Source organism: Podarcis tiliguerta (assembly GCF_965153285.1).
Source record: "Podarcis tiliguerta genome assembly, chromosome: 5".
NCBI lineage: Eukaryota > Metazoa > Chordata > Lepidosauria > Squamata > Lacertidae > Podarcis > Podarcis tiliguerta.
In genome coordinates this window covers 53,554,897-53,580,965 of record NC_139538.1, presented here as the reverse complement: position 1 = coordinate 53,580,965, position 26,069 = coordinate 53,554,897, and the positions used below count along the sequence as shown (strand labels likewise).

The following is a 26,069-nucleotide window of genomic DNA, read 5'->3' as shown; positions in this document are numbered from 1 at the left end:
CATTTACCAGATCCACACCCACCCAATCTGGATTAATTAGGAAAATAATATGGGACTGCATTTTGACGAGGACTGTGCCATGTAGATGCTGTGCAAAACATGCATGCGTGAGCACAGGTCCACAATAAACCGTCGTGTGAACAGACCCAGTAAATGCAACAGGTTTGAAGTCCTGTTTCTGGACTTCCCAAAATGATGGGCTATGAGGATATTCAGTCTTATTAGGCAGGACTCTTTTTATATATTCTTATGCAATTTTTAAAGAAGCATAAGGATCCATTCATGAAAGCAGCAGATTGAATATAATTGTTGATTAATAGGTGACTTTAAAAATCACATTTTACCTTGTGGCGTAGTATAGTAATAAGCAGTAAATGATGGTCCTGCGTTAAAGGAATTTCTGTACAACACAACAGTCATTGTGTTTGAAGTGGATATAAATACATGACGGGTAGCCAAGCAAATTCTTCCAAGTTGTCTTGATGAGCCCAGGCCACCATCATAGACGGCAATATAGTCTGTGCGGCAGTTCAAACTGTAGATGCAAATTTAGAAGTTATTATTTATTATTCATATTAATGGAGCCACGTAAAAACACTATTTTTGTTCCTCGCAACTAGCAATTCCTCAAGACATGGCATGTTAGATTATGCTGAGAGACTGGCAGAAAATTGATTACCAAATATTGGAAATACACTCAATCATTCTCCATAAACCTGAGTATTTGAAAAAATATGAGGTCAGCCTCACATTTACAGTCAGATTTTAACAATGTTTTCTAAGTTATATGGATGTAGATAGGCATTGGGAGAAAGCTTTAAGTTACCAAGCTGTGACGGATACCATCTGATTTAAGTTGTTGGGTACATGTAATGCAATGTATATTATATGTCACAGTATAAGTATTATAAAAACAAAAATACTAAGTAATACATATTCTTCACAGTAATTAAAAGCCCTGGATGTGTGTGAGAGAGGCATTCCATTCTCCCCCTCTATTCTCCATTCAATATTCCCTTATTCATTGGGGCTCATTGTAGGCATTTGTGTGAACAATATCAGGTATATACGTATATGGGACTGGATTGAAAAACTCTGAATTGTATCTTGCCCGTTGCCTTCTTATGTACAATCATACCTTGGAAGTGGAACAGCTTAGTTCCCGAATGTTTTGTCTCCTGTTAGTCGCAAACCCAGAAGTGACTATTCCAGTTTGTGAACTATTTTTGGAAGCCAAATGTCCGATGGGGCTTCCATGAATTCCAATCAGAAGCCACGCTTTGGTTTTCGAACGTTTTGGAAGTCAAATGGACTTCTGGAATGGATTCCATTCGACTTCCAAGGTATGACCGTATCTGGTCCTGGGTGATCTGGCTACCTCACTTGATTGTTCTAGACATCAAAAATGATCTTAGACTCAAACATTTTTAACCATATCCACAGGGAAAGCCATGTAAGGCTGTTGCAGCAAAAAACAATGAAGGTTCTGTGTAAAAGGTCTGGCCCAAAGGCCATTAAAGACTAAAGAATATTAAATGCTGTTTGTCTTTAAATGTGTCGGTCTTTAAGATGGCACAAAACTCCATGTTGTTTAGGAGCATTTTACTGGTTGCAAAAACAGATTTAGAAATTAATCAGTCAAATGTACAGAAAGGACTACGACAATGCAAATACTTACTTCCAACCAACTGTTTTAAACTGTAAAACAACTCTATTGTAAAACATTGGAGCTTTAATTTCCCAGGCACACTGCATCAGCCTGCCATTTCCAGGATAATCAGGGCCATAGATATATCCATATGGTTCCAAGAGGATGCCACCACACTGAAAGGGCGCTGAAGAACACAGACAGAACATATTGTAGAGCCAGGCTCAGTTGTCATTATGCGCAAGGTATTGTAGAGATAATCTCCTCTATAGCAACATTAGCACTGCATTTTAGATCTTCCCTCAAACCCCAGGCATCTAGGACTAAAATTTCACCTAGGCACATTGGGAACACCCAATTTCGGGTGCTGGAAATATAGGATTTCTCAGAAGGCGATGATCATTTGTTCAGAGAACAAAGAAAGCAAGGAACAAAAATGTTAACTTTACATCCGGGGGCAAGATGACCATGCTTTCAGTTGTGTGTGTGTTTGCATAAGCAATTTTTCAAAGGCTTAAAGCCTATTCTGTTTCTACTTTGTGTCAAAACAAATATTAATCTACCTTTGGGTCAGGCTGATTTGTGAAAGCAAATGGGGCACTGCCCCACCAACCTCATTCTGCTGTCAGCCGCACCCCCTGCCTGCCTGCCCACCATCCTATGTGCAAGTCCAGGAGGTGGTACTGCTGGTCAGTTTCTTCCTCCTTCTCAGTGTTGGCTTTGTACAGCTGAGCAAGGAGGAGAATGGGGAAAACTAGGAAGCTGCCTAGTTGATTGTGTTCTGGCTCCATCTGCTGTTGGTCTTCCTGCTTTGCATTCTTTCAGCACCAAAGAGCATCAACCACGATTGTACTCAGATGGATTTGGATATGATATCCTGTTTATCACTACCCGAAGGTGTCTCAAAGCAGCTAACATTCTCCTTTCCCTTCCTTCCTCACAACAAACACTCTGTGAGGTGAGTGGGGCTAAGAGACTACATTGTTCCTTTTGCTGTTCACTGTGGCAAAATTACCGGTACATGCAAAAAGGTAGGTACTCACTAGTGGTTTCTGGAGGAAGAGTTGTTGCTAAAGAAAGATGAACATTGGTCAGCAAATTTAAATATCCACATTGTACTATGTTCATTTTAAAAAAGGGCCATGGATATATCCAAAGTTTCCAAGAGGATGCCACCACACTGAAAGGGCACTGAAGAACACAGACAGAACATTTTGTAGAGCCAGGCTCAATTGTCATTATGCGCAAGGTATTGTAGAGATAATCTCCTCTACAGCAACATTAGCACTGCATTTTAGATCTTCCCTCAGACCCCGGGCATCTAGGACTAAAATTTCACCTAAGCACATTGGGAACACCCAATTCAGGGGGTTGGAAATATAGGATTTCTCAGAAGGCGATGATCAGAAAGCAAGGAACAAAAATGTTAACTTTACATCCCAGTGCAAGATGACCATGCTTTCAGTTGTGTGTGTGTTTGTATATGCAATTTTTCAAAGGCTTAAAGCCTATTCTGTTTCTACTTTGTGTCAAAACAAATATTAATCTACCTTTGGGTCAGGCTGATTTGTGAAAGCAAATGGGGCACTGCCCCACCAACCTCATTCTTCTGTCAGCCGCACCCCCTGCCTGCCTGCCCACCATCCTATGTGCAAGTCCAGGAAGTGGTACTGCTGGTCAGATTCCTCCTTCTTAGTCTCAGTGTTAGCTTTGTACAGCTGAGCAAGGAGGAGAATGGGGACAACTAGGAAGCTGCCTAGATGACTGTGCTCTGGCTCCATCTGCTGTTGGTCTTCCTGCTTTGCGTTCTTTCAGCACCAAAAAGCATCAACCACGATTGTACTCAGATGGTCCTGAGATGCCATTATTATTAGGGATGTAAGAAGGCATTGTGTTTTAATTCCATGCTGTATCTTCTGCCTGAAACTACATTATTCCCATGGCTGTTCACTGTGGCAAAATTACATGCAAAAAGGTAGGTACTCACTAGTGGTTTCTGGAGGAAGAGTTGTTGCTAAAGAAAGATGAACATTGGTCAGCAAATTTAAATATCCACATTCTACTATGTTCATTTTAAAAAATGAACTACTTGTTACACAAAAGAGTTAAAATTATATCTTATACTTGAATTCTGCATGCAAATGTAATGAAGAGATACAGAAGAACAGAAAAGTAATTTATTTATTTATAAGTCAAGGACTTTTAAGTGAAGAACCAAAGGCGTCCCATCGCTGGCCTAGAGAGATTGGGACTGAGGTGCCCTGTTTTGCATTGCTCCTGCTACAGCCTGAGGGGAGGGCTATTCTCAAATCACCCCTGCTGCCTCTCTCTTCCCTTGAAGATGAGAAAGGCGGTGGACATAAGTCCAAATGCCTGTAAAGCCCTTCAGTTAACAGAGATTGCAGTGTTTTTACACCATAACTCATGGAACTTTGAAGTGTCAGGCATAGCTCTAATGGCGTTAGCCCAAACGTAGCAGAGTTTTCCTGCACAGCGAAGAAGCTAGTTGAGGTGGAAATGACTTGTCAGCTAGACTCAGAATAACTATTTACAGGATTTATTAAAAGGGAAAAGAAAACAGCAGAGTTTCTGCATACAAAACAAAGCAAAATAAATCCTTTCTTTCTCTCTCTCTCTTAACCATACACAGAACTCCTACTCCTAACACACCCAACACACCAAACTGAGTTAGCATTCCTAGATAACAGAGTTGAGTGCTGGTCGTTAACCAATCAGAGTCAGTAGTTTCTAGGTCAAGCAGACCTTGGCTTTCTGCCAAGAGTAAATTGACACTGCCTTGAGTTAATTGTGTGAAGCCAGAATCTGTAAGTTTCCATGAGAATCAATTAACAGAAACTGAACACCCCCTCACAGATTCTGCTGGACAATTAACATCAAATAACACCTATGTAGGAGATTATTTTTCCAGCAAACCTAAACTCTTGCACATTTGCTTGTTCTTTATCTTTGCCAATGGTTTAGTTAATACATCTGCTACATTTTCTTCACTTGATACATAAGTACATGTGATTATATTGTCCTGTACACAGCAACGTACATTTTGGTATTTTACAGAGATATGTTTGGAACGTGATTTGAAACCCTCTGTTTTACTTAAGGTTATACAAGCCTGATTATCAATGTAAACTCGTACTGGTTCTCCACAATTTACATTTAAATCTGCTAACAAATGCTTGAAATAAATCACCTCGTTGCACAATTCACTCAATGCGGCGTACTCAGATTCCGTTGATGACACACTTACAATGTCTTGCTTGCGTGATCGCCAGCTGATTAAAGCTCCACCGACCATTATGACTAGTCCTGTGACAGATTTTCTATCTGGCAAATTTCCCCAGTCACTATCACAATAGCAAACCAACATTTCATCCTCTGAAGAATTTAATTGTAACATATAGCCAATTGTCTGTTTGAGGTATCTCAGAACTTGTTTTACCCCTTTCCAGGCATTTAGTGTGGGTTTTGAGACCAATCTACTTAATATGCCTACTGCATAGCTAATATCAGGTCTGGACCACTGTGCTAGATACAATAAACTTCCAATTACAGAATGATATACATCAGGATGTTCAAATTCAGGACTCTCATCTATATGAAGTGTTTTTATGAAACCTGGATCCATAGGCACCACTGCCCCTTTGCAATCCTGCATCCTGTATGTAGTCAGTAGTTGTTTAACTTTGTTCTGCTGACTAATTAGGCAGCTGCCATCTTGGGCCCAGCACACTTCCAACCCTAGATATGTCCTAACCGGGCCTAAGTCTTTCATTTTGAACTTACTGGACAATTGCTTAGCAAACCTTTTAGTTTGTTTCTCAGTTTTGCAAGCATACAATACATCATCTACATAAATCAGACAAAACTCTTGATCACTGCCTGTACCACGTACATAAACGCAATTGTCAGCTGTACTTTGCTTGAAACCAAATGACACTAAGGCCTCATGGAAACATTTGTTCCAAGATCTTGCAGCCTGTTTGAGACCATATAGAGCTTTGTTTAATTTCAACACTCTATTGGAACCTGTCTCATAACCAGGCGGTTCAGCTAGATACAGGTCTTCTGATATTGATGCATGTAAATATGCAGTCTGGATATCAAAATGGTTTAACAGTAGTTTTCTCTTTGCTCCAAGCGTTAGAATCAGCCTTACACTTTCCGCCTTAGCAGTAGGGGAAAAAGTCTCGTCATAATCTTTTCCAGGCCTCTGAGAGTATCCTTGAGCCACTAAACGAGCTTTGTATTTGTACTTTCCTGTCACCAGAGGTTTAAGTTTGTACACCCACCTGCAGCCTACAATCTTTGCCCCCTCAGGCGCTGCTACTGGTGTAAAGACCTTGTGCTCATTCAGAGAGGACATCTCTTCCTCCATTGCCTGTTTCCAGAGCTCTGCCTCCTCTTTTGGCAACTTTGACACCTCCTGAAAACTCTTGGGCTCTGCAATTACACTAAACACATTTGCAGTATCCGGAGAAAAACGCACCGGAGGCACTCCTTTGTTTTGTCTTTTAGATCTTCTGGGAGAAAATTTTTCTTCTGACCCACTTTCCTCCTCAGAACTACGACCTCTCTTTTGTTGCTTAGCAACTGGTCTCTGGCTAATTCCACTTTCTTGAGAGCTCTTATCTGAACTTTCCTCCCCCTCAGACTCTGATTCTCTATGTTTACCTTCAGAGTCATGAAGCTCCTGAGAAGGTTCAAACCAAACCTCAGTATTGGCATGTAGTCTCTCCCAGCCACTATGTTCACAAAAACTGGCATTCCTGGAGATCACAATGCCATTTGTCCCTTCAGCAAAGCGGAAACCTTTTCCCAGCTCCTGGTAACCCACAAACACTAACTGTTTGGTCTTAGGATCTCCCTTCTTTCTCATTTGTTTTGGAATTAATACCCAGGCTTTTGATCCAAACACATGCAAATGGTCAATTTTGGGTTTTTTGTGAAACAATTTAAAGTACGGAGTTGTACCTATTGTTTGATGGAAGAGCCTATTTTGGAGATAACACGCGGTGAGCATGCTCTCCCCCCAATAAGACATGGGCAAATCAGCATCATCAAGCATGGCAAACATCATATCTTGTAAAGACCTATTTTTTCGCTCTGCAACACCATTCTCCTCTGGGGAAAAAGCGTTCGTTTTTCTATGCCCAATGCCACGCTTTTGTAACCAATCTCTAAAAGCATTTGACATAAATTCGCCACCTCTGTCCGTCTGAATCCTTTTGAGTTTAAGGGACAGAAATCTTTCCACAGATGCCACCCAGCCTTTAAACTTAGTGAACACGTCACCCTTATTCTTCATGGGAAAAACCCAAGAGTAACGCGTGGCGTCATCCACAATTGTTAATGAAAAACGCGATCCACCCCTGCTTACAGCAAATGGACCAATTACGTCCATGTGAACCAGCTGTAGCGGTGACTCACTAACTCTGTCACTTCTGGGGTAAGAGACTCTGTGGGTTTTAACCTTTTTACAAACATTACAATCAAGGTACTTGTTACAACTCTTTAAATCACCCCCATCAGCCAATTCAGACATTTTTAGTATACTTTTCCAGCCAGCATGCCCCAATTTCCTATGCAATAAGTGCACACAGTTGTCATGTATAGCTTTGTTATTCACTGCAGGCTGAGATTTACTGACTACTGCTGCAACTTGAGATCCTGCTTTAAGCCAAAACAAGCCTCCCTCTGACTTAGCAGTGCCTAAAATCTCACCAGCCTTCTTAATAATGCAACTGTCTCCTTCAAAATACACTTTAAACCCAGCTTTTAGCAAACAATCTACAGACATCAGATTGCTCCTTAATGAAGGTACACAAAGTACATTTTGCAGGCATTCACGAAGACAAGGAACAAAAACTGCACCCCCCGAAATCACTTCGGAAGTACTTCCGTCTGCTAGAGCCACCTTGCTGCGCTGTGCTGAGTTCTTGGAAACAAACAATTCATCTGAATTTACGATGTGCCGAGACGCTCCCGAATCGACCACCCAGACAGCTTGTTTCTCATCAGCAATCTTGACCTCTGCGGTCACCAGCTGAGCCGACTGTTTTCGTTTGAAGAATTTGTTTTTACGCTGCTGCTGCTGCTGATCTCGTCTCTGCTCCTGCACCGGCCACTGAGACTTGACCAACTCCGGACATTGTCGTTTTAGATGCGCTGAAGACCCACATCGGAAACAACGCCTAACAGCAAACGCTGACTCCTCACCTGTACGCTGCTTTTGCGTCACCTCTGGCACGGCATGAGAACTCCTTCCAAACCGCCCGCCTGTAGAAGCCTCTGCAGCAAACGACCTTTCTTGCCTCTTCTGCCATTCTTCAATCAAACGCCCAGTGACATAACTGACTGATAAATCACGCTCCTGTAAACCTTCTAGAGACAAAACTAAATTATCCCAGCTTTCCGGGAGAGAACTCAAAATAATAGCCACCTTCTCCTGCTGGTCTAATGCACAGTCTCTTTCCTGTAGCGCAACAAACTTTAACTGTAAACTGTGTAGGTGTTCCTGCATTGTAACCCCAGGCTGTAACATTGCCTTGTACAATGCCTTGCGAATGAACAGCTTGGAAACCGCTGTCTCACGCACATGGAGTTCTTTAAGTGCTTGCCACACACCTCTAGCTGTCTTGATTCCCCTCACATACGGCAACTGGGAATCTTCCAGCCCCAAGACAATTGTGGCCCTTGCTCTTTGGTCTTTATCGAGGTCTTCATCATCAGGCTTCGCAGGAAACTTACTCACCACTTGCCAGAGACGATCCCTCTGCAGCACTGCCTGCATGCGTTCCGACCACAGCAAGTAATTGGAGTCATTCAAACGCTCAAAAGCCATCTGAACTGGTTGTGAGGCCATCTTGAGAGCGATGTCCCTGGAACCCGGAACCAGCTACTCACGACCACCGAGAGAGAAAACAGGAACCACAGCAACCAGCATTCACACGCTGCGTCTGTTGTCCTTGTGTCCACTGCGTCACCAGATCACAACAGTCAGGAACCAGCCAGTGTCTGGAACTTCTGGAACTTCTGGAACCAACACCGTTGATGCTGACACCACCACAACTCAGGCTGGCAGCACAATACCCATAACCTCATGGAACTTTGAAGTGTCAGGCATAGCTCTAATGGCGTTAGCCCAAACGTAGCAGAGTTTTCCTGCACAGCGAAGAAGCTAGTTGAGGTGGAAATGACTTGTCAGCTAGACTCAGAATAACTATTTACAGGATTTATTAAAAGGGAAAAGAAAACAGCAGAGTTTCTGCATACAAAACAAAGCAAAATAAATCCTTTCTTTCTCTCTCTCTCTTAACCATACACAGAACTCCTACTCCTAACACACCCAACACACCAAACTGAGTTAGCATTCCTAGATAACAGAGTTGAGTGCTGGTCGTTAACCAATCAGAGTCAGTAGTTTCTAGGTCAAGCAGACCTTGGCTTTCTGCCAAGAGTAAATTGACACTGCCTTGAGTTAATTGTGTGAAGCCAGAATCTGTAAGTTTCCATGAGAATCAATTAACAGAAACTGAACAATAACTAGTTGTGATCAGAGATGTTTTCTATTTCAAGAGGGCCCTCTTCACTGGGTATTCATTATTCTTAACTGCATGAACACAGAGAGAAGGCAACAGATTTGCAACTGAATGTCTGATTATTCAGTTGAAGACTTGCTTCTCTCTAATTCATACCCTTTTTGGACAAAGTATAAGAATAAAGATTTCGATTGGAAACTTACTATACACGGGTTCGGTTGTCAACTCTGGAGCTGTGAGAAAAGAATTTGATAAGAAAAGCAACCTTTATCAATATTTGTGGAGTAAAGTTCAGTTGAATAACACACGTTTTACCACCCCAGCATGTTGTCATAAATGGACAAGCAACAGAGACGTAAGTGTGTTTAGAATCTAATAACCTTAGACCACTGAAGAGAAACATAGGAGGACTCTTGACCAAGGTTAGCTGCTGTTCTGAAGAAAATTGTAAATATCCTTATATGAAACAGAGGATGTGTAGCCCTTGGGATCCAGTGTTTTGGCTCTACACATACTAAAATAAACCAGGATATCACAATTTTTCAAGTTTTGTCCTAATTTTGTTCCTATTTACTCTCATCTTCTCATCAGAAGGTTATATCCAACATTAGTCATATTCAGAGTAGTTCCACTGAAATAAATGAGCCTACCCTGAATATGATTAAACGCAGTGCTTTTTACTGGGGGGGATGCAGGGGTACACATTTTTCAAAGGCTTAAAGCCTATTCTGTTTCTACTTTGTGTCAAAACAAATATTAATCTACCTTTGGGTCAGGCTGATTTGTGAAAGCAAATTGGGCACTGCCCCACCAACCTCATTCTGCTGTCAGCCGCACCCCCTGCCTGCCTGCCCACCATCCTATGTGCAAGTCCAGGAGGTGGTACTGCTGGTCAGTTTCTTTCTCCTTCTTAGTCTCAGTGTTAGCTTTGTACAGCTGAGCAAGGAGGAGAATGGGGACAACTAGGAAGCTGCCTAGTTGATTGTGTTCTGGCTCCATCTGCTGTTGGTCTTCCTACTTTGCATTCTTTCAGCACCAAAGAGCATCAACCACGATTGTACTCAGATGGATTTGGATTTGATATCCCGCTTTATCACTACCCGAAGGAGTCGCAAAGCAGCTAACATTCTCCTTTCCCTTCCTTCCTCACAACAAACACTCTGTGAGATGAGTGGGGCTAAGAGACTTCAAAAAGTGTGACTAGCCCAAGGTCACCCAGCAGCTGCATGTGGAGGAGTGGAGACGCGAACCCGGTTCCCCAGATTACGAGTCCACCGCTCTTAACCACTACACCACACTGTCTCAGATGGTCCTGAGATGCCATTATTATAAAGGATGTAAGATGGCACTGCGTTTTAATTCCATGCTGTATCTTCTGCCCGAAACTACATTGTTCCTTTTGCTGTTCACTGTGGCAAAATTACCGGTACGTGCAAAAAGGTAGGTACTCACTAGTGGTTTCTGGAGGAAGAGTTGTTGCTAAAGAAAGATGAACATTGGTCAGCAAATTTAAATATCCACATTGTACTATGTTCATTTTTTAAAAAGGGCCATAGATATATCCAAAGTTTCCAAGGGCACTGAAGAACACAGACAGAACATTTTGTAGAGCCAGGCTCAATTGTCATTATGCGCACGGTATTGTAGAGATAATCTCCTCTACAGCAACATTAGCACTGCATTTTAGATCTTCCCTCAGACCCCGGGCATCTAGGACTAAAATTTCACCTAGGCACATTGGGAACACCCAATTCAGGGTGCTGGAAATATAGGATTTCTCAGAAGGCGATGATCAGAAAGCAAGGAACAAAAATGTTAACTTTACAACCCAGTGCAAGATGACTATGTGTGTGTGTTTGTATATGCAAGTTTTCAAAGGCTTAAAGCCTATTCTGTTTCTACTTTGTGTCCAAACAAATATTAATCTACCTTTGGGTCAGGCTGATTTGTGAAAGCAAATGGGGCACCGCCCCACCAACCTCATTCTTCTGTCAGCTGCACCCCCTGCCTGCCTGCCCACCATCCTATGTGCAAGTCCAGGAGGTGGTACTGCTGGTCAGATTCCTCCTTCTTAGTCTCAGTGTTAGCTTTGTACAGCTGAGCAAGGAGGAGAATGGGGACAACTAGGAAGCTGCCTAGATGACTGTGCTCTGGCTCCATCTGCTCTTGGTCTTCCTGCTTCGTGTTCTTTCAGCACCAAAGAGCATCAACCACGATTGTACTCAGATGGTCCTGAGATGCCATTATTATAAGGGATGTAAGAAGGCACTGCGTTTTAATTCCATGCTGTATCTTCTGCCTGAAACTACATTATTCCCTTGGCTGTTCACTGTGGCAAAATTACATGCAAAAAGGTAGGTACTCACTAGTGGTTTCTGGAGGAAGAGTTGTTGCTAAAGAAAGATGAACATTGGTCAGCAAATTTAAATATCCACATTGTACTATGTTCATTTTAAAAAATGAACTACTTGTTATACAGAAGAGTTAAAATTATATCTTATACTTGAATTTTGCATGCAAATGTAGTGAAGAGATACAGAAGAACAGAAAAGTAATTCATTTATTTATAAGTCAAGGACTTTTAAGTGAAGAACCAAAGGCGTCCCATCGCTGGCCTAGAGAGATTGGGACTGAGGTGCCCTGTTTTGCATTGCTCCTGCTGCAGCCTGAGGGGAGGGCTATTCTCAAATCACCCCTGCTGCCTCTCTCTTCCCTCGAAGATGAGAAAGGCAGTGGACATAAGTCCAAATGCCTGTAAAGCCCTTCAGTTAACAGAGATTGCAGTGTTTTTACACCATAACAAGTTGTGATCAGAGATGTTTTCTATTTCAAGAGGGCCCTCTTCACTGGGTATTCATTATTCTTAACTGCATGAACACAGAGAGAAGGCAACAGATTTGCAACTGAATGTCTGATTATTCAGTTGAAGACTTGCTTCTCTCTAATTCATACCCTTTTTGGACAAAGTATAACAATAAAGATTTAGAATGGAAACTTACTATACACGGGTTCGGTTGTCAACTCTGGAGCTGTGAGAGAAGAATTTGATAAAAAAAGCAACCTTTATCAATATTTGTGGAGTAAAGTTCAGTTGAATAACAAGCATTTTACCACCCCAGCATGTTGTCATAAATGGACAAGCAACAGAGACGTAAGTGTGTTTAGACTCTAATAACCTTAGAACACTGAAGAGAAACATAGGAGGACTCTTGACCAAGGTTAGCTGCTGTTCTGAAGAAAATTGTAAATATCGTTATATGAAACAGAGGATGTGTGGCCCTTTGGAATCCAGTGTTTTGGCTCTACACATACTAAAATAAACCAGGATATCACAATTTTTCAAGTTTTGTCCTAATTTTGTTCCTGTTTACTCTCATCTTCTCATCAGAAGGTGATATCCAACATTAGTCATATTCAGAGTAGTTCCACTGAAATAAATGAACCTACCCTGAATATGATTAAACACTGCTTTTTTCTGGGGGAGACGCAGGGGTACATACCCCTAAACATTTTGTGAATTTAAGTTTGGCCTCATTGAGGGGCAATATTTCAATATGAGTAGGAAAATGAGAGTACCCCTAAACATCTTTTTTAGAAAAAAGCAACATTAGATTTCACCTCATGATGAAAGAATATTTACAACAACAACAAAGCAAGAATAAATACATCTGTTTCCAACAAACTTTCATTCTTTCATTCACTTACTCATTTCCATTAAGGTTCACGCCCTTTAGTTCTTAAAATGCATGCCAAGAAAGTATGCTGTTTTTATCTATGCTCCCATTTACCACCCCAAGTTTGGACAGGTAAGTGATGTTCAGATAATGTATATTCAATGACTTTTTAGCTAATACCAAATAAAGTTTGTGTTGATTTAAAATGGTATATCTCAGTTCTGTACTCAGTTAGTTCCACAACTTAGGGAAATAGCTGAACAAAGCATTACAAAACAAATCAATATAGAGCTTTGCAAAGCTAAGTCTGGAAAAAAATACGTACCTTTTGAATTCTCTTTCTCTTCTTTATTCCAGCTCAAATTAATTCTCTCTCCTTTGCTCTTGCTGATATTTTCTACAACAGTTTATCTCTCCTTGTTTGGATTTCAGGATTCTCAATAACTTAATGTTAAATTTCCAATAGTTCCTTATTTGGTTTGTGTCTTTATTTTCTCTTCCATGCTAAAACCTCATTACCTCAACATTATCAAATGCTAGAGCATTTATGAGATATCATTTAATTACATGGTCAGAGTAGACCCACTGAAATTAATGAACATGACGAAGTTAGGACTCTCAATTTAAATGGATATACTCTCAGCAAAATTTAGTTGACTAAAATTTAGTTGACTACTACCTATGACCATTACTCTGCCAAGCCTACTGTTATGCCCAGGGATTTCATTACCTGTTGTTAATTCAGGGCCTGGTGAGGTTGACAGATCTAGAAACAAAAAACATCATTTTATAAAACAGTCAACATTCTAGCAATTGTTAATGCTATAATGTCCCGCAGATGTCAAGATTCAACCTAGATTTTAAAAATATTTGCTCTTTTAAAATCAAAACCACATTTATATTTTAAACTTGTATCGGAGCAATTGTAAAATGAGTGGTTGAAATAAGTATACATTTGCATGGTGTGGCAACCATCTTGATTCCAAATGGCATCCAATTGTATCCCAACTTGTCCCTTGATGTCCAGAACAACCATTATAATATTGTAAGAAGTATCCAAACGGATAGTGAAACAAACAACTTTCCAAAATATACAGTGAAAATGTTGATTTTTTAATAAAAAATTATTTGCGAATTTAGCACTTTTGCTTTCCCTATGAAGAAAAAATGAACATTTGAAGGAAGACTGGAGGAAACAAAATGAAAAACCATGGAAACAAATAGGGGTTTGGGCAGCTTTTACGAGTAGCATAGTTCTGGATCTGAGAAGACTAAAAAAGGCAAAATTTCACTGAAAAGGTTGAGCAGAAATAGTTTGTGGATGAGTCAGGCCTTCTCCAGATAATCAAAACAGTGACACTGAACATATGTGTGGAGGGTAAGACCGCAGATCAGCTCCCCATCCAACCTGCATATATTTTGTAGTAGGGATAAAACCAGGCCCTGCACTGCCTGCAATTTGGCAGGCTTAATGCTCTCTGAGAGGCATTGTTTTCTCTGTCATCCATTCCTGGGGAAAAGGGGAAAAACGTTCAGCCATGTTTAAATTCCCCATCATAATCAATGGGGAGAAACAGGTCTAATTCAGACTCGGAACAAGAAGTCAAACTGAAAGACAGAGTGGCTCTGAAGCAGAGTAGATTGTTTCCCAATATTACAAGTACAGATACAAGCCAATCTAGTGAACTGTTGCACAACGCTATTGTTTACTGCGTTAAAGCCCCTCTATTGTAATCCTGAAGCAAATGCCCACAATGTCAAATTCTAATCCGATCTACAAAATTCTATTCCTGCATACGAAAAGCAAAAATATTCGGCTGCATGGAAAGTAAATGTATGAGTTCCAGGGTTACCTGTTATATCGTAATAGGCAAAAAAGCCAGAGCCTGCACGATAGGACTCTCTGTGGAGTAAAATTTTCATGAGGCCTGAACGTGAAACGAATACCTGACTTGGGCCATCGCATATTTGCCCAAGTAGTGCTGAATGATGTACCATTCCATCATAGATTTGAATGTATTCACGAGTACAGTCCAAACTGTGGAGGAAAAAGTGTCATTAGTCATACTGTACAAGGCAAAGAAATTCCTGCATTTCAAAAGTATCAGATGACGATGACAATGATTTTATTATTTATATGATTTTGATGATTTCATTTTCTCCTCACATTCTTAACTTTAAAAACTCTGTCTCCTCTCCCACCTGCGGTTTGTGACCCCTTGAGTTCAGTTAATTTTTTGTCGTAACACATCGACAGCAAAATCCTATGCATGGCTAATTGGAAGCAAGTCCTCTTGAGTTCCCTGAGACCTGCTCCCTGATAAATAGGACATATAAAGGCCTTAGAGCACTAAATATTGTAGCATTTTGATTAATGTAATGTCTCATTGGTTGGTAAGAAATAGCCTCTGGAGGAAAGATTTTGGAATGCATCTCACAATGTCTCAATGGGAGCCAGACCTGGAGCCAGCACATCATTCCTCTCCTACTTTAAATATATGCAGCAGAATTCTAGCAGGAGTGCTGGATCTGGACAGCTAGACTTCCTAGTGTGGCCATAATATTGATTTTCCCACAGAAGTCATGAGCACTGTTTTGTAGGGAATTTTGGAAACTTCATTTATTTATTTAGTATATAATATGCATGAGCCCACAGGACATGGTCACCTTAAAGACTTCCATTTCTCACCCTTTCCCAAGGGAATCAACATCTGGCACATTGCATTCAGCTCGCTTTGGTTTTATTAAATTTGTGAATGAAGACTCAGAAGCTTCAACAGCCCAAGTGAGATATGCAGGCCATAGCTGACCCAGATTCCCTGGCACTTATGGAATGGCCAGCCATTTTTTACTAACTTTGCAAATAACAGAACAACTGGAATGGACTCTGAAACTGGAAAATGTTCTTTCTTTCTTTCTTTCTTTCTTTCTTTCTTTCTTTCTTGGCAGAGCACAGTGGTAGAGTATATAAGGGATGAGACAATCTTTCACATATATGCTTTAAGGATATGCGTGCTTTTATTCCTTTGCGATTTCAGTAATGATGAACATTTTTGAAAAACAAATTAAACTGGCACACCTGCAACCCACAACAGGGTGGTGGTGTCAGCTCCTTCACACCTTGCAGATGAACCCGATCCATCAACAAGCTGCTCAGGTGAAAAGCCCTTATACATGATTTGCACAAGGTATTTTTTAAAAAATGTCAAATCAATCAGTTTATGTATTATATCAATTCTGCATCCTTTTGCTCTAGTTATTCAAAACAAGCAAACATATAAAGAAAAAGAAAAGATGAAAGAACCAGGAGAACATGAAAAGGGGTAAGTGTGGAAAAAGAGAAGCAGAAAGTGAAGAAAAAGATTAAGGAGGAAAGGAAGCATGACGAAATAATTTCCTCTTCAGTGGTACCTATTGCCAAAGTACAAGCGAGATGCTGACAGTACAAAACACTAGCTTTCAGCAACGGAGGACTTACCTGAAATAATCAAGGGTTAGCACTATAGGAACCTTATAATATGAAACAATTGTCCAGAGACACTCTACGACATTTCCACCACCATTGTAATATGCGGGATAAAATGACCCCGTTGGATCTGTGAAAGTCTTGCCACAACTGTAGCTACCTAACAAATACAAAAATAAACGCTGAGTATTGTGTCAAAGCATTGCTTCCCCCCACCCCTCCAAAAGCAGACCCCAGTAACAACTTTCCAGCTTCACCAAGACCCAGAGGACAGAATCACAAGGACTGAATTCCATGTGGTCCTTCTGTTTTCTTCAGCCATCTTCAGCATCACATCTGTTGTGTGTCATGAAGCCAGGTGATCTTTGCACCATTAAGCAGAGAGCTGCCATTGGCAGAAGAATAAATACTAGATCTGCTATGAGCCCAGTGAATCCAGCTTTTCTTTGCAGCACAGGCCTATGGATAGGTTCAGCTCATGGTAGGCATTCTTATAAGAACAAGAAGCCAGAATGCAAAGAATTCAAGGGTTTTTCTGAATGCTTTGCTATGGGTATTTTTTTTTGGGGGGGGGGGATCTGATGTGTTTGATTTAGTACCCTAATAAAATATGCTGTTGGGGGGGGGGGAGGCAGTTTCTCCTTCTCCTTCTCCCCTTCTGGCCAAATATTTAACTTGAGGTAGAACTCCCCCCCCCCCACCAGAAAAAAAGATTTCAAGCTTATTATTATTTATTATTATTTCTTAAATTTGTATACCGCCCTTCATCCAAAGATCACAGGGCAATTCACATGATATTGTGTCAGGCTGGGTTGGACCCAGATCAGCTTGGGTCAGCTTGGGTTGCTCCAGTGTGCCAGATAGGGCCCTAGATTGGATTGAGGGGCATGCACAGCCCCAGCAATTAGGCTCCTCCAACAGCATCTGAAGGGGTTTGCAGGCTACCCACTAGCAAATTTCTGCATGAGAAAGCGATGCTATATTGTCAGCAAGCCGGGAACTGGAATTCAACATTATATTATGTGGCAGAAGAGATGCTGCTTACCTTTAGCTACTGTTGTGGCAGATTTCATTCCTATTTAAAAGAAAAGAGGGAGAGGAAAGAGAATCAAGAAAACATTGCAAGAATACAATTTCAAAATTGTTCATTGAATTGATGTGGTTTAATATGTAGCAGGAAATGCTCTTCATCAAGAAGAAAAAAATGGCTTCCTTGAATGCCATGCTCGCAACGACAAAAAATATGCCACTTTTGCTAGCAAGAAGAAGAACAAGGACACTCCTCTAGCAAATCCAATTTCTGCAACCATTATAGTGGAATACAGTTACAAATCTTAGGGGTCTCATATGTAGGGCTTCAATCTTAAATGCAATCAAGTTGTGTTCTTACAAACAAAAAGAAACCCCAAATGATTAAGAGCACTGTATGCTAAAAGTTCCATTTCATCTGAGCTCAAAGCAGTAGCTGTACAAGTTAGAAGTTGTACACTGGAGGCCAATCTGCAACACTAGCTCACTTCTGGAGGCAGGGCCAGAGTGACATACATGAGGGAGAACCTGCTCTTTCTAGTATACCCCTGGATTGTAATTCCAGGATTAGGCCACAGCACAGCACTGTTGTGGCTGGCAGTAGTAAAGAAGAACCATTGCCAACTTGCATCCCTCCCCCTCCTTCCTTGATTGCTGGTTGACATTGCTGTAGACAGAGGTTAGCCACTAGTTGACAGGGCTGGGCAGTGTCGTAGCAAGCCGCTTGGGTGCCCGGGGCTGGCGCATGTGCTGCCCACAGGGGCAGGGCAAGCCGCCCATGGGGCAAACGAGCTGAGCTCCAGGCCATGCTGATTTTGTAGTTGCACTCGCGGGCCCAGTGGAGCCTTGCCTCGCTCTGCCTTGGCAATGCCTGCCTGCCCTTTACAACCCAGCAGGTACGGGGTGGCGCCGCCGCCTCTGCCTGGGCGCCCAGGACTAGGGAGGGAAACCTGCAGGCTGGCACACACCAGCTGCACCCCTCCAGGGTGTCCCCTCCTGGTGCCGCACCCCGCATCGCTTTTTCTGGCAGTGCTGGGCCCACTGGAGGGCATCCACAGCCAAGGAGGAGGTGGTGGCTGGGGCACTTTGCAGGCTGTGTGACACCCGGGACACCCTTTGGGTAAGCCTGCCACCCAGTGTGGACCACCCTCCCTGCCCCCCTTAGCTACCCTACAGGGGCTAGGAAAGGATTTCTCTCACAGCCAGAGCAAATTTTTATGTTACTGTATAAACTGCAAACGGGGGGGGGGGGGGAATCAAAGAACGGAGTTTGAACAATTACTTTTTAGACTCTTGAAATGGAACGTTATTCAACAAAACTCAGTTCTGTTTTAAGAGCAGCATTTCACAATGTTTGACTAGTATTAAGGAAATGAATGTTAGTACAGTACTTAAATTCAAACAATATGAATCATTCTTCTGATCATCTTTATAACCTTACTGGCTTCTGGAAATCTGATAGCATTTAACTTACGATTATTGCCACTTAACCACACACAGAGTAGCTCCTTTTCATAATCCTTTTGTTCTGAAGTTGTGCTAGTATAATCTCAAAATGCTTCCATAGAACCCCAGCGAAACCTCTGTAGAAGGCATAATTTGCAGAAGACAGTAATTGCTCCACAGCAAATCTTTTGCACCTGCCGTTGCACCTGCGGAGTATCTTTCATAGAGGTCAAAGAGGAACACACGGGACACAGGCTTGGGATAAACATGGGTCTCGACTATGTGCAAACATGACTATGACTGTTGCTCAGCATCCCAGTGGCATAGCAATGCAGTCATCATCTGAGGTAGACTGATCCACACCTACACCCCTGGCACACCTTAAGGGGGCCCTCCTCATGTAAGGCAATGAGAACCCTAGCTCCATTCCTTCTCAGCTAAGCTACAGCTTGGTGCCAGAGCATCTGCTTTCCACGCAGGTTCCCAGGTTCAATTCCCAGTATCTCCAGGTAGGACAAGGGGAGACTTGTCCTACAAGCTAAAGAACACCAAAATAGAAATATTTAATAAGTTAATTTACTAAAGCTACTACTGCTGAGCTTAAAAAAAGGTTAAGGTTAATAGAGGAGTTTATTGTTTTATATAAATACATTTAAAGGTTATTAAAGACAGCTAAGCTTCTTCTGTATGACTGTGGGAAAGTATAATGAAAAATAATGATTAGCAATGAAAGGCTATTTCTACAATAGTTGGGAAATGTGTAAATAATATCCAGGGGGAAGAACAATGAGTGTATTGAGCCTTGCTATGAAACTAATTTTTACAATGTTTGTAGCCTGGCAGCATGTAATTCCTCTCTCTCCCTACCCACTGGTGGAGTGCTTTGAAATATTGGCTAAGAATCTGCATGTATGGCTTTGGGAATGGGCTACCCCTTCATTTGATAAATGAGGAGTACATCGGCTCCTTGTCAAAAACCATGGCATGTAAGGCCTCTTTGATAGGTCTTTCAACCTTTTTCTTACCCACCTGGGGTATGATACTGCCCTCAAAACTGTGAAACAGAGCTTATGGGATATCGCCTTTAGTGATTTCCGATCTTGCTCACATGTGACCTGTGGCCCATCTGTGTCAGGATTCCAATACCTACAGGGTTTTTTGTTATCTCCCTAGCTTAAGAATTTGTATCTAACTATCGCCATCTGTTTTCTAAAGTCAGATTAAATGTTTTCCCATCTGAAGTGCTGAGGGGAATATTGGCTGGTGTCCCATACCGAGATAGGCTTTGCCCATGTTCCCAAGATGTTCAATATATGGAACATATTGTGGGTTCGAGGACCCGAGCCCCACGATGTGGAATGAATACACACGGACACGTGATATAAGGTTTATGGGCAAGGAAAGGCCACAACTTTTATTGGTTACAGCAGTGAAAAGGTATTGGCTTAGGCATTGGATGTCCACCAAAAAGTGGTTGAATCACCAGTAGGTGCAGCCTGTTGATGCCAGTCCAACTATAGACTCTCCCCTGATGTCACCGAGGGTCGTGCCATGGCCTCCCGCCAAGCAGGCATCGGACAGAATACACGATCGCCAGATTCCTTTAACGGAATACCCAAAAATTGAAGGCATAGGCGATGGCCACACCTAGCGCTTCAACACACCACAACACATTATTCCAATGCCTAACCTACCCACCAATACCACAAAAAGGTTGTGACGATTGCTACGAGGTAGGCGAAAAAACCAAAAAGCCTAATGCCAAATGGAAAAATTCCTACCAGGCCCCCCAGTCAACCAGGGCGACCAACCTAAGGTCCATAGCAAGGCCAAGAAAAAACGTCAACCCTAAGCTAAAGGGAGTGGAGGGTGGGTGACTCGCGACGGGACGAAGATCGATGAGAAGAGAGGCCGGGAAGGGGCTGGCGCCCAGCATAAATGCTGGAGGACACGCCTCCTCAGCGGCACCTGATTGGGTGCCTGCTGATGGGCGTGGGCGCCAGCCAGGTAAGTGGGAAGGCAGGGGGCTGTCGCCCCCTGCTAGGGGGCGGGGCTCGGGCTCCCGCCCACAACCACTCCCCTCTCTTCCAGGGAGGAGAGTCTTTGTAATAAACTGTAGTTTGTATAAACAGGTTCGACAGCATCTAATCAATCCAACACTATCGGAACAACCTGGAAATACTGAACCATTTCATGTCAAGGTTCTCCTTGAGGATAAGTTTCATACTGTTACACTTCTCGGAGGCAAAAAAATAAAATAAGAAATCAGTACAGGTATGTACTGGCTACAGATCCTCTATTGGCCAGCAAGGCTGATCTTACACCTTAATAAGTGTTAATATGTACTATTGTTGTACTATGTATTTTGGGTCTAAGGACCATGATAAAGTGCGTTCTCCCTCTCTCTCTCTCTCTCTCTCTCTCTCTCTCTCTCTCGTGTGAATATCAATATTAAATTAAGAGATGTCCCATATCTGTTTTTTTCACCCAGACATTACCAGAACTAAAGATCTATATCTGATGTCTGGGATTGGGTGTTTAAAACTGGGGAATGAGTGCAGAAGAAGGAATTGGACCTCACCTGTTGTGCTTTAACTGACCCACAGCTTATGCTTTCAGTGCTCTATTTGTGCACCTAGGTCTGTGGAATTACAGTGAGCAGGACTGAAGTGGACTGGTTCCTCCACCTCGATTTTTCTTACATCCATGCTGATGTTCACAGCCTGTTGCCTCTTCCCTCTTCCCCAACACACACACAAAAATACTTCACCTTGAGGACAGGGAGTAGGTAGGAGAGGGCAGAGTGCTCTTGAAAAGCCTAAGACCCAATAGATTTCTGCTTCAGCAGGAAATGATGTTCTGAGCATCTCTTCCCACTGTGAATGGTGGTGGGCTGATCTTCAAGCCTCCATCATTGAACCGTTTGGAGAAGCCTTCACCAACCTGGTGCTCTTTGGATGTTTTTGGAAGCCTACTCCCATCAGCCCCATTCATGTTGTTTGGGACGACTGTTATAGGCTAATGACATCTGGGAGGCACCAGGTTGACGAAGACTGCTCTTGAGAATTATGGCTGAATGCTCTGAGAAACCTCTCAAGGGTTTTCAAGAATTCAAAAGTAATGCTTATGGAATACAACCAACTGGGGTGGTGGAGAGTCCCTTGATGCCTTCTCGGCCATAAATAGCTGCATGGAATGGATATTCTCCATAATAGGAAATATTTGCTTTGACATAGATATTTGCTTCCATGCAAATTCAGTTATGACAACCTCTGTGTCAGAAACTAGATGAAGCTGCTAGTCCAGTATCCTGTTCTGCCTGTGGGAAGCCTGCAAGCAGGACCTGAATGTAACAGCAACACTCAGTAACTAGAGTTATTTAAGGCAGATTCAAGTAAAATACAATTCAAGCAAAAATGTTACACAGCATAGTACCTTGGACACTTAATATTAAAAAGTGATGTATTTCCAATTAGTTAATTAATAAAATGTGTAAGTTGTGGTTGGTTCATTTTTAAAAACTGAACTTTTTCAAATTGGATGCAACCCATGCTGGGGGTGATGACATAGGTAATGCACAAGAAAACACAGGAAAGAGTGATGTGTAGGAAAGGAAAAGCATTTCCAAGTCACTGAATTCCTCCTCTCTAAACCAGTTTGAGTACACCATCACACACCACAGACGTCATGGTCACGCAACAACCTACGCTGTTTCTGGCAGGGAGAGAGAGGAAATTTCTGGCACTGACCAACCCTTGCCAACCTTCTCTTCCCATCCCCAGCCACACCTTCCCTCCTGGCTTCCGAACTTTTCCCCTTTGTGTGGGTGGCAGGATCTGGCACACAGTGGTTCTTGTTTAAGACTGATGCCCAGGAGAGCCTACAAAACAATAGTCGCAACTCGCATCAAAATATATTTCAGCACAGCTAGTCACTATACAAAACATTATTGAGCCAGGGAATTTATAGTCCAAACCAGCTGGAGTGGAACAACTACTTAAAAATGAGTTTTAAATAAGTGAGACCTACAACAAAAATGTTGGCGTGTGCAGTGGCCTCAGTTCAAGATTCCCTACTCTAATTCAGTTTCCCCTACCTAGGAATGGGCAAATCTGTGCATCTTGGTTTCTCCCCATTCCTCATGTTTCCAATCCTTTCAGTTTTTCACATTTCCAATCCAGTTTGTAATTTTTAAAGTCCTCATAAAATTTATCAGCATTTTAGTGCAAATTTCTCCTAATATACACATGCGGAATGCATATTTGCCCCTTTGTACACATTTTTTTGCAAAGCTGTTTTCCCTAATATAATGCATTTCATCTGTTATTTTCACTTACATATGCATGTTTAGGCACCCTTTATCCTAGTCTATGCATTTGTGTATGCATTACTTATCCACAGAATAAGATCTCAAAGGATGGCTGTGTTTTAGTTTGTGTTTTGTTTCAGAAAGTGCATGGTAGGTAGGTTCACCTTTAAATGTGAACTGAATCAAATTGCTCCCCTCTATCCCTTGGTTTTCTGTACCTGCCCCCAACAGTCAATATTTATTGGCCCCTGAGCACACTGTCCCCTGTGTGGAATGCTTGGTCCACTTTTCTCCTGTAAAAAAATTCCATACAATTGCAAATCTTGGGTTTCCCTAAACCTATTGATAGCCTCCTTTTTCATTTTTGGAATGCCATTTTGGCTCTGTAAGATATGAGGCTTTCCCCCTTAGGATTGGGAATAGTGTATGTGATTAATGATCAGTTCTATCGATTGTGGGAGTTCTATCGATCTGCAATCCTTGTTTTAGAAGTGAATCTTCCATCCTATTGCCCATGATTAGGGAGACCCTGAATCTGTGCATGCAGGAAACCTGTGGCAACATCTGCTGGGACCAGGAGTGCCAACTTGGCCCAGGACCATGGGTGCCCCAGGACCATGGGTGCCTTGGCACCAAATTTTGTGGGTGTCCAGCCCCTTCATGGGGAATTTTGTGAGAGCTCAGGCATCCAGGGCCCCAGGGAGTTGGCGCCTATGGCTGCGACCTTCTAGGGGCAATTGGGTGGGGGAGATCCCATACCACATCAAAAACATGAACTTCAACTAGGCACATGCTGAAGAAGCTGCTACGCTCTAAAATACATCTAATCCATTTTACGTTGAGGTAAAAACTGCCTTTCAAGCTTGAGTGTTCTATAGGTAGTATAAGTAGGAGCACAAATTTGATGCTCAGAGGTTCTGGACTCCAGGTGGTGTTTACTTAGAGCCACGGGTGCCGGTGTCTGGGGCCAAAGCACTTTAGCTTTCTCCCCCATCTTATTTTAGAGAAGGACGGGCCAACTTCTCTGGACAATTGAGGGGACGCACGTGACATCATAAAGTCGCACAACATCAGAATGCCATGCAGTGCCACACGCGTGACATCAGAACGTTGCACGATATCATGTGCATGATGTTGGGATGTCATGTAAAAGGTAAAGGTACCCCTGCCCGTACAGGCCAGTCTTGACAGACTCTAGGGTTGTGCGCCCATCTCACTCAAGAGGCCGGGGGCCAGCGCTGTCCGAAGACACTTCCAGGTCACATGGCCAGCGTGACATCGCTGCTCTGGCGAGCCAGAGCCGCACACGGAAACGCCGTTTACCTTCCCGCTAGTAAGCGGTCCCTATTTATCTACTTGCACCTGTGGGTGCTTTCGAACTGCTAGGTTGGCAGACGCTGGGACCGAACGACGGGAGCGCACCCCGCCGCGGGGATTCGAACCACCGACCTTTCGATCGGCAAGCCCTAGGCACTGAGGCTTTTACCCACAGCGCCACCCGCTTCCCATGGAATGTCATGACAGGACCGCTAATTGGTCTGGAGAAGCTGGCACCTCTGCCCAGAGCAGATCCTTTAAAATTAATGGACCTAACTTAGTCATGTTCATTAATTTCAGTGTGCTTACTATATGTATAACTTAGTTGAATACCACCCAATATGTTTGGGAAGATTCCTAACAACAACAAAAAAATGTTGATTTAGCTTCTTAATGACCTTTTTTTTGAAAACTGTTTTTCTTTCAAGCCTTCAGTGGAGAGGGTTAGAAAAAGTTCCCCAGACGATCTACCTAGTCTACATCTCAAAACTATTCTCTGAAATCTAACTTCCCTGAATTGAATGCCAAATGTAATCAAAGTAATAAATCATTCAATAATTTACCCCAAACAAAGGCAAGGTTGTGAAATGAATAGAGTAATGGTTTTTAATTTATTTTCTAACGAACACTAACATACCGATCCAGCCAAAGTTCACCCCACTGAAACTAGTAGAATAAATTGGTTTTGACAAACTTATCCCATTGCTCCCGACAAGATTTGCGGTCTGTTCCTATTTCCTGAGAAACAAGTCAATGGCACTTACTTCCCTGAAAGTGTGCATAAGCGTGGCTAACTCTAGATGGATGCACAGACCATAATCTGAAGACCAAGTTCACAACAAAGCAAATGACAGTCAATTTTCTACAGCAAAGTTGATACCTATGACTATGCTCTAAAAGGTTCAAGCAGTTCAGATATGAAAACAGTCAACATTCGTTTCTTCATAGGAATATATGAAGCTGCCTTATACGGAGTTAAATTCATCGGTCCATCTACATCAGTACTGTCTACACTGACTGGCAGAAACTCTCCAGTGTTTCAGTCAAGAGACTTTCCCAACCCTACATGGCAATACCAGGGTTGGAACTTGGAGCCTTCCCTACCACTGAGCTACAGACTTTGTCCTTTATTTCTCAATTCTGATTTAAGCATTTATTTATTGAAATTGCTGTTCGACTTTATATATGCAAGACAGAAAAGAAGGTGAAGCAAAGATCTCTTTCTCTCTCACACACACACACACACACAGCACATTACCTGATGCTGAGAGTAGCACCCAAAGGAAGATCACAGTTTGATCCATCTTGGGCTAAGATTCCAGGAGAATTAGGAGTGGTAACCTTCAGGATGAAAACACCTGAACATATATAGTGTGGTGGGTCTGAAATTTGATCTGCCCTTTTTCGTCAGCTCCTGGGAAAAGGAAGTGCTCTAGAAGGACTTTTGCGATGCCAAACAATGTTTGTTAAACTATGCCAACAATACGAGTGCATATCAATGCCATTTCCCTTATCTTTAATTTTTTATTCTTGTTGTGTAAACAGTCCTCAGTATGAAGCCCAGTGCTTGTCAGTCTCCTTCTTCCTTTTTAAAAAAGGGGGCTATTTTCCAGAAGGAAATGAG

At 42.3% G+C, this 26,069-nt stretch overlaps 1 protein-coding gene across 6 annotated transcripts in view; it reads right to left on the bottom strand.

The window, feature by feature from the left end:
* SPADH (spermadhesin family member) overlaps positions 1-25,787 on the bottom strand; it is a 43,100-nt gene extending 17,313 nt beyond the window's left edge. For 4 of the 6 annotated variants that reach the window (XM_083439612.1, XM_083439614.1, XM_083439613.1 and 1 more), the window contains exons 1-12: positions 25,704-25,787; positions 17,390-17,419; positions 16,357-16,504; positions 14,732-14,916; positions 13,609-13,644; positions 12,204-12,233; positions 11,571-11,597; positions 10,657-10,683; positions 3,636-3,662; positions 2,692-2,718; positions 1,679-1,835; positions 345-535 (exon numbers count right to left, since the gene is read on the bottom strand). In XM_083439612.1, coding sequence (XP_083295738.1) covers positions 345-535; positions 1,679-1,835; positions 2,692-2,718; positions 3,636-3,662; positions 10,657-10,683; positions 11,571-11,597; positions 12,204-12,233; positions 13,609-13,644; positions 14,732-14,916; positions 16,357-16,504; positions 17,390-17,419; positions 25,704-25,749 — 931 coding nt within the window. In that variant the 5' untranslated portion in view covers positions 25,750-25,787. The remainder of the gene's footprint in view (positions 1-344; positions 536-1,678; positions 1,836-2,691; positions 2,719-3,635; positions 3,663-10,656; positions 10,684-11,570; positions 11,598-12,203; positions 12,234-13,608; positions 13,645-14,731; positions 14,917-16,356; positions 16,505-17,389; positions 17,420-25,703) is intronic. The other 2 variants (XM_083439617.1, XM_083439615.1) reach the window with 2 other exon arrangements.
* Positions 25,788-26,069: the final 282 nt, after the last annotated feature.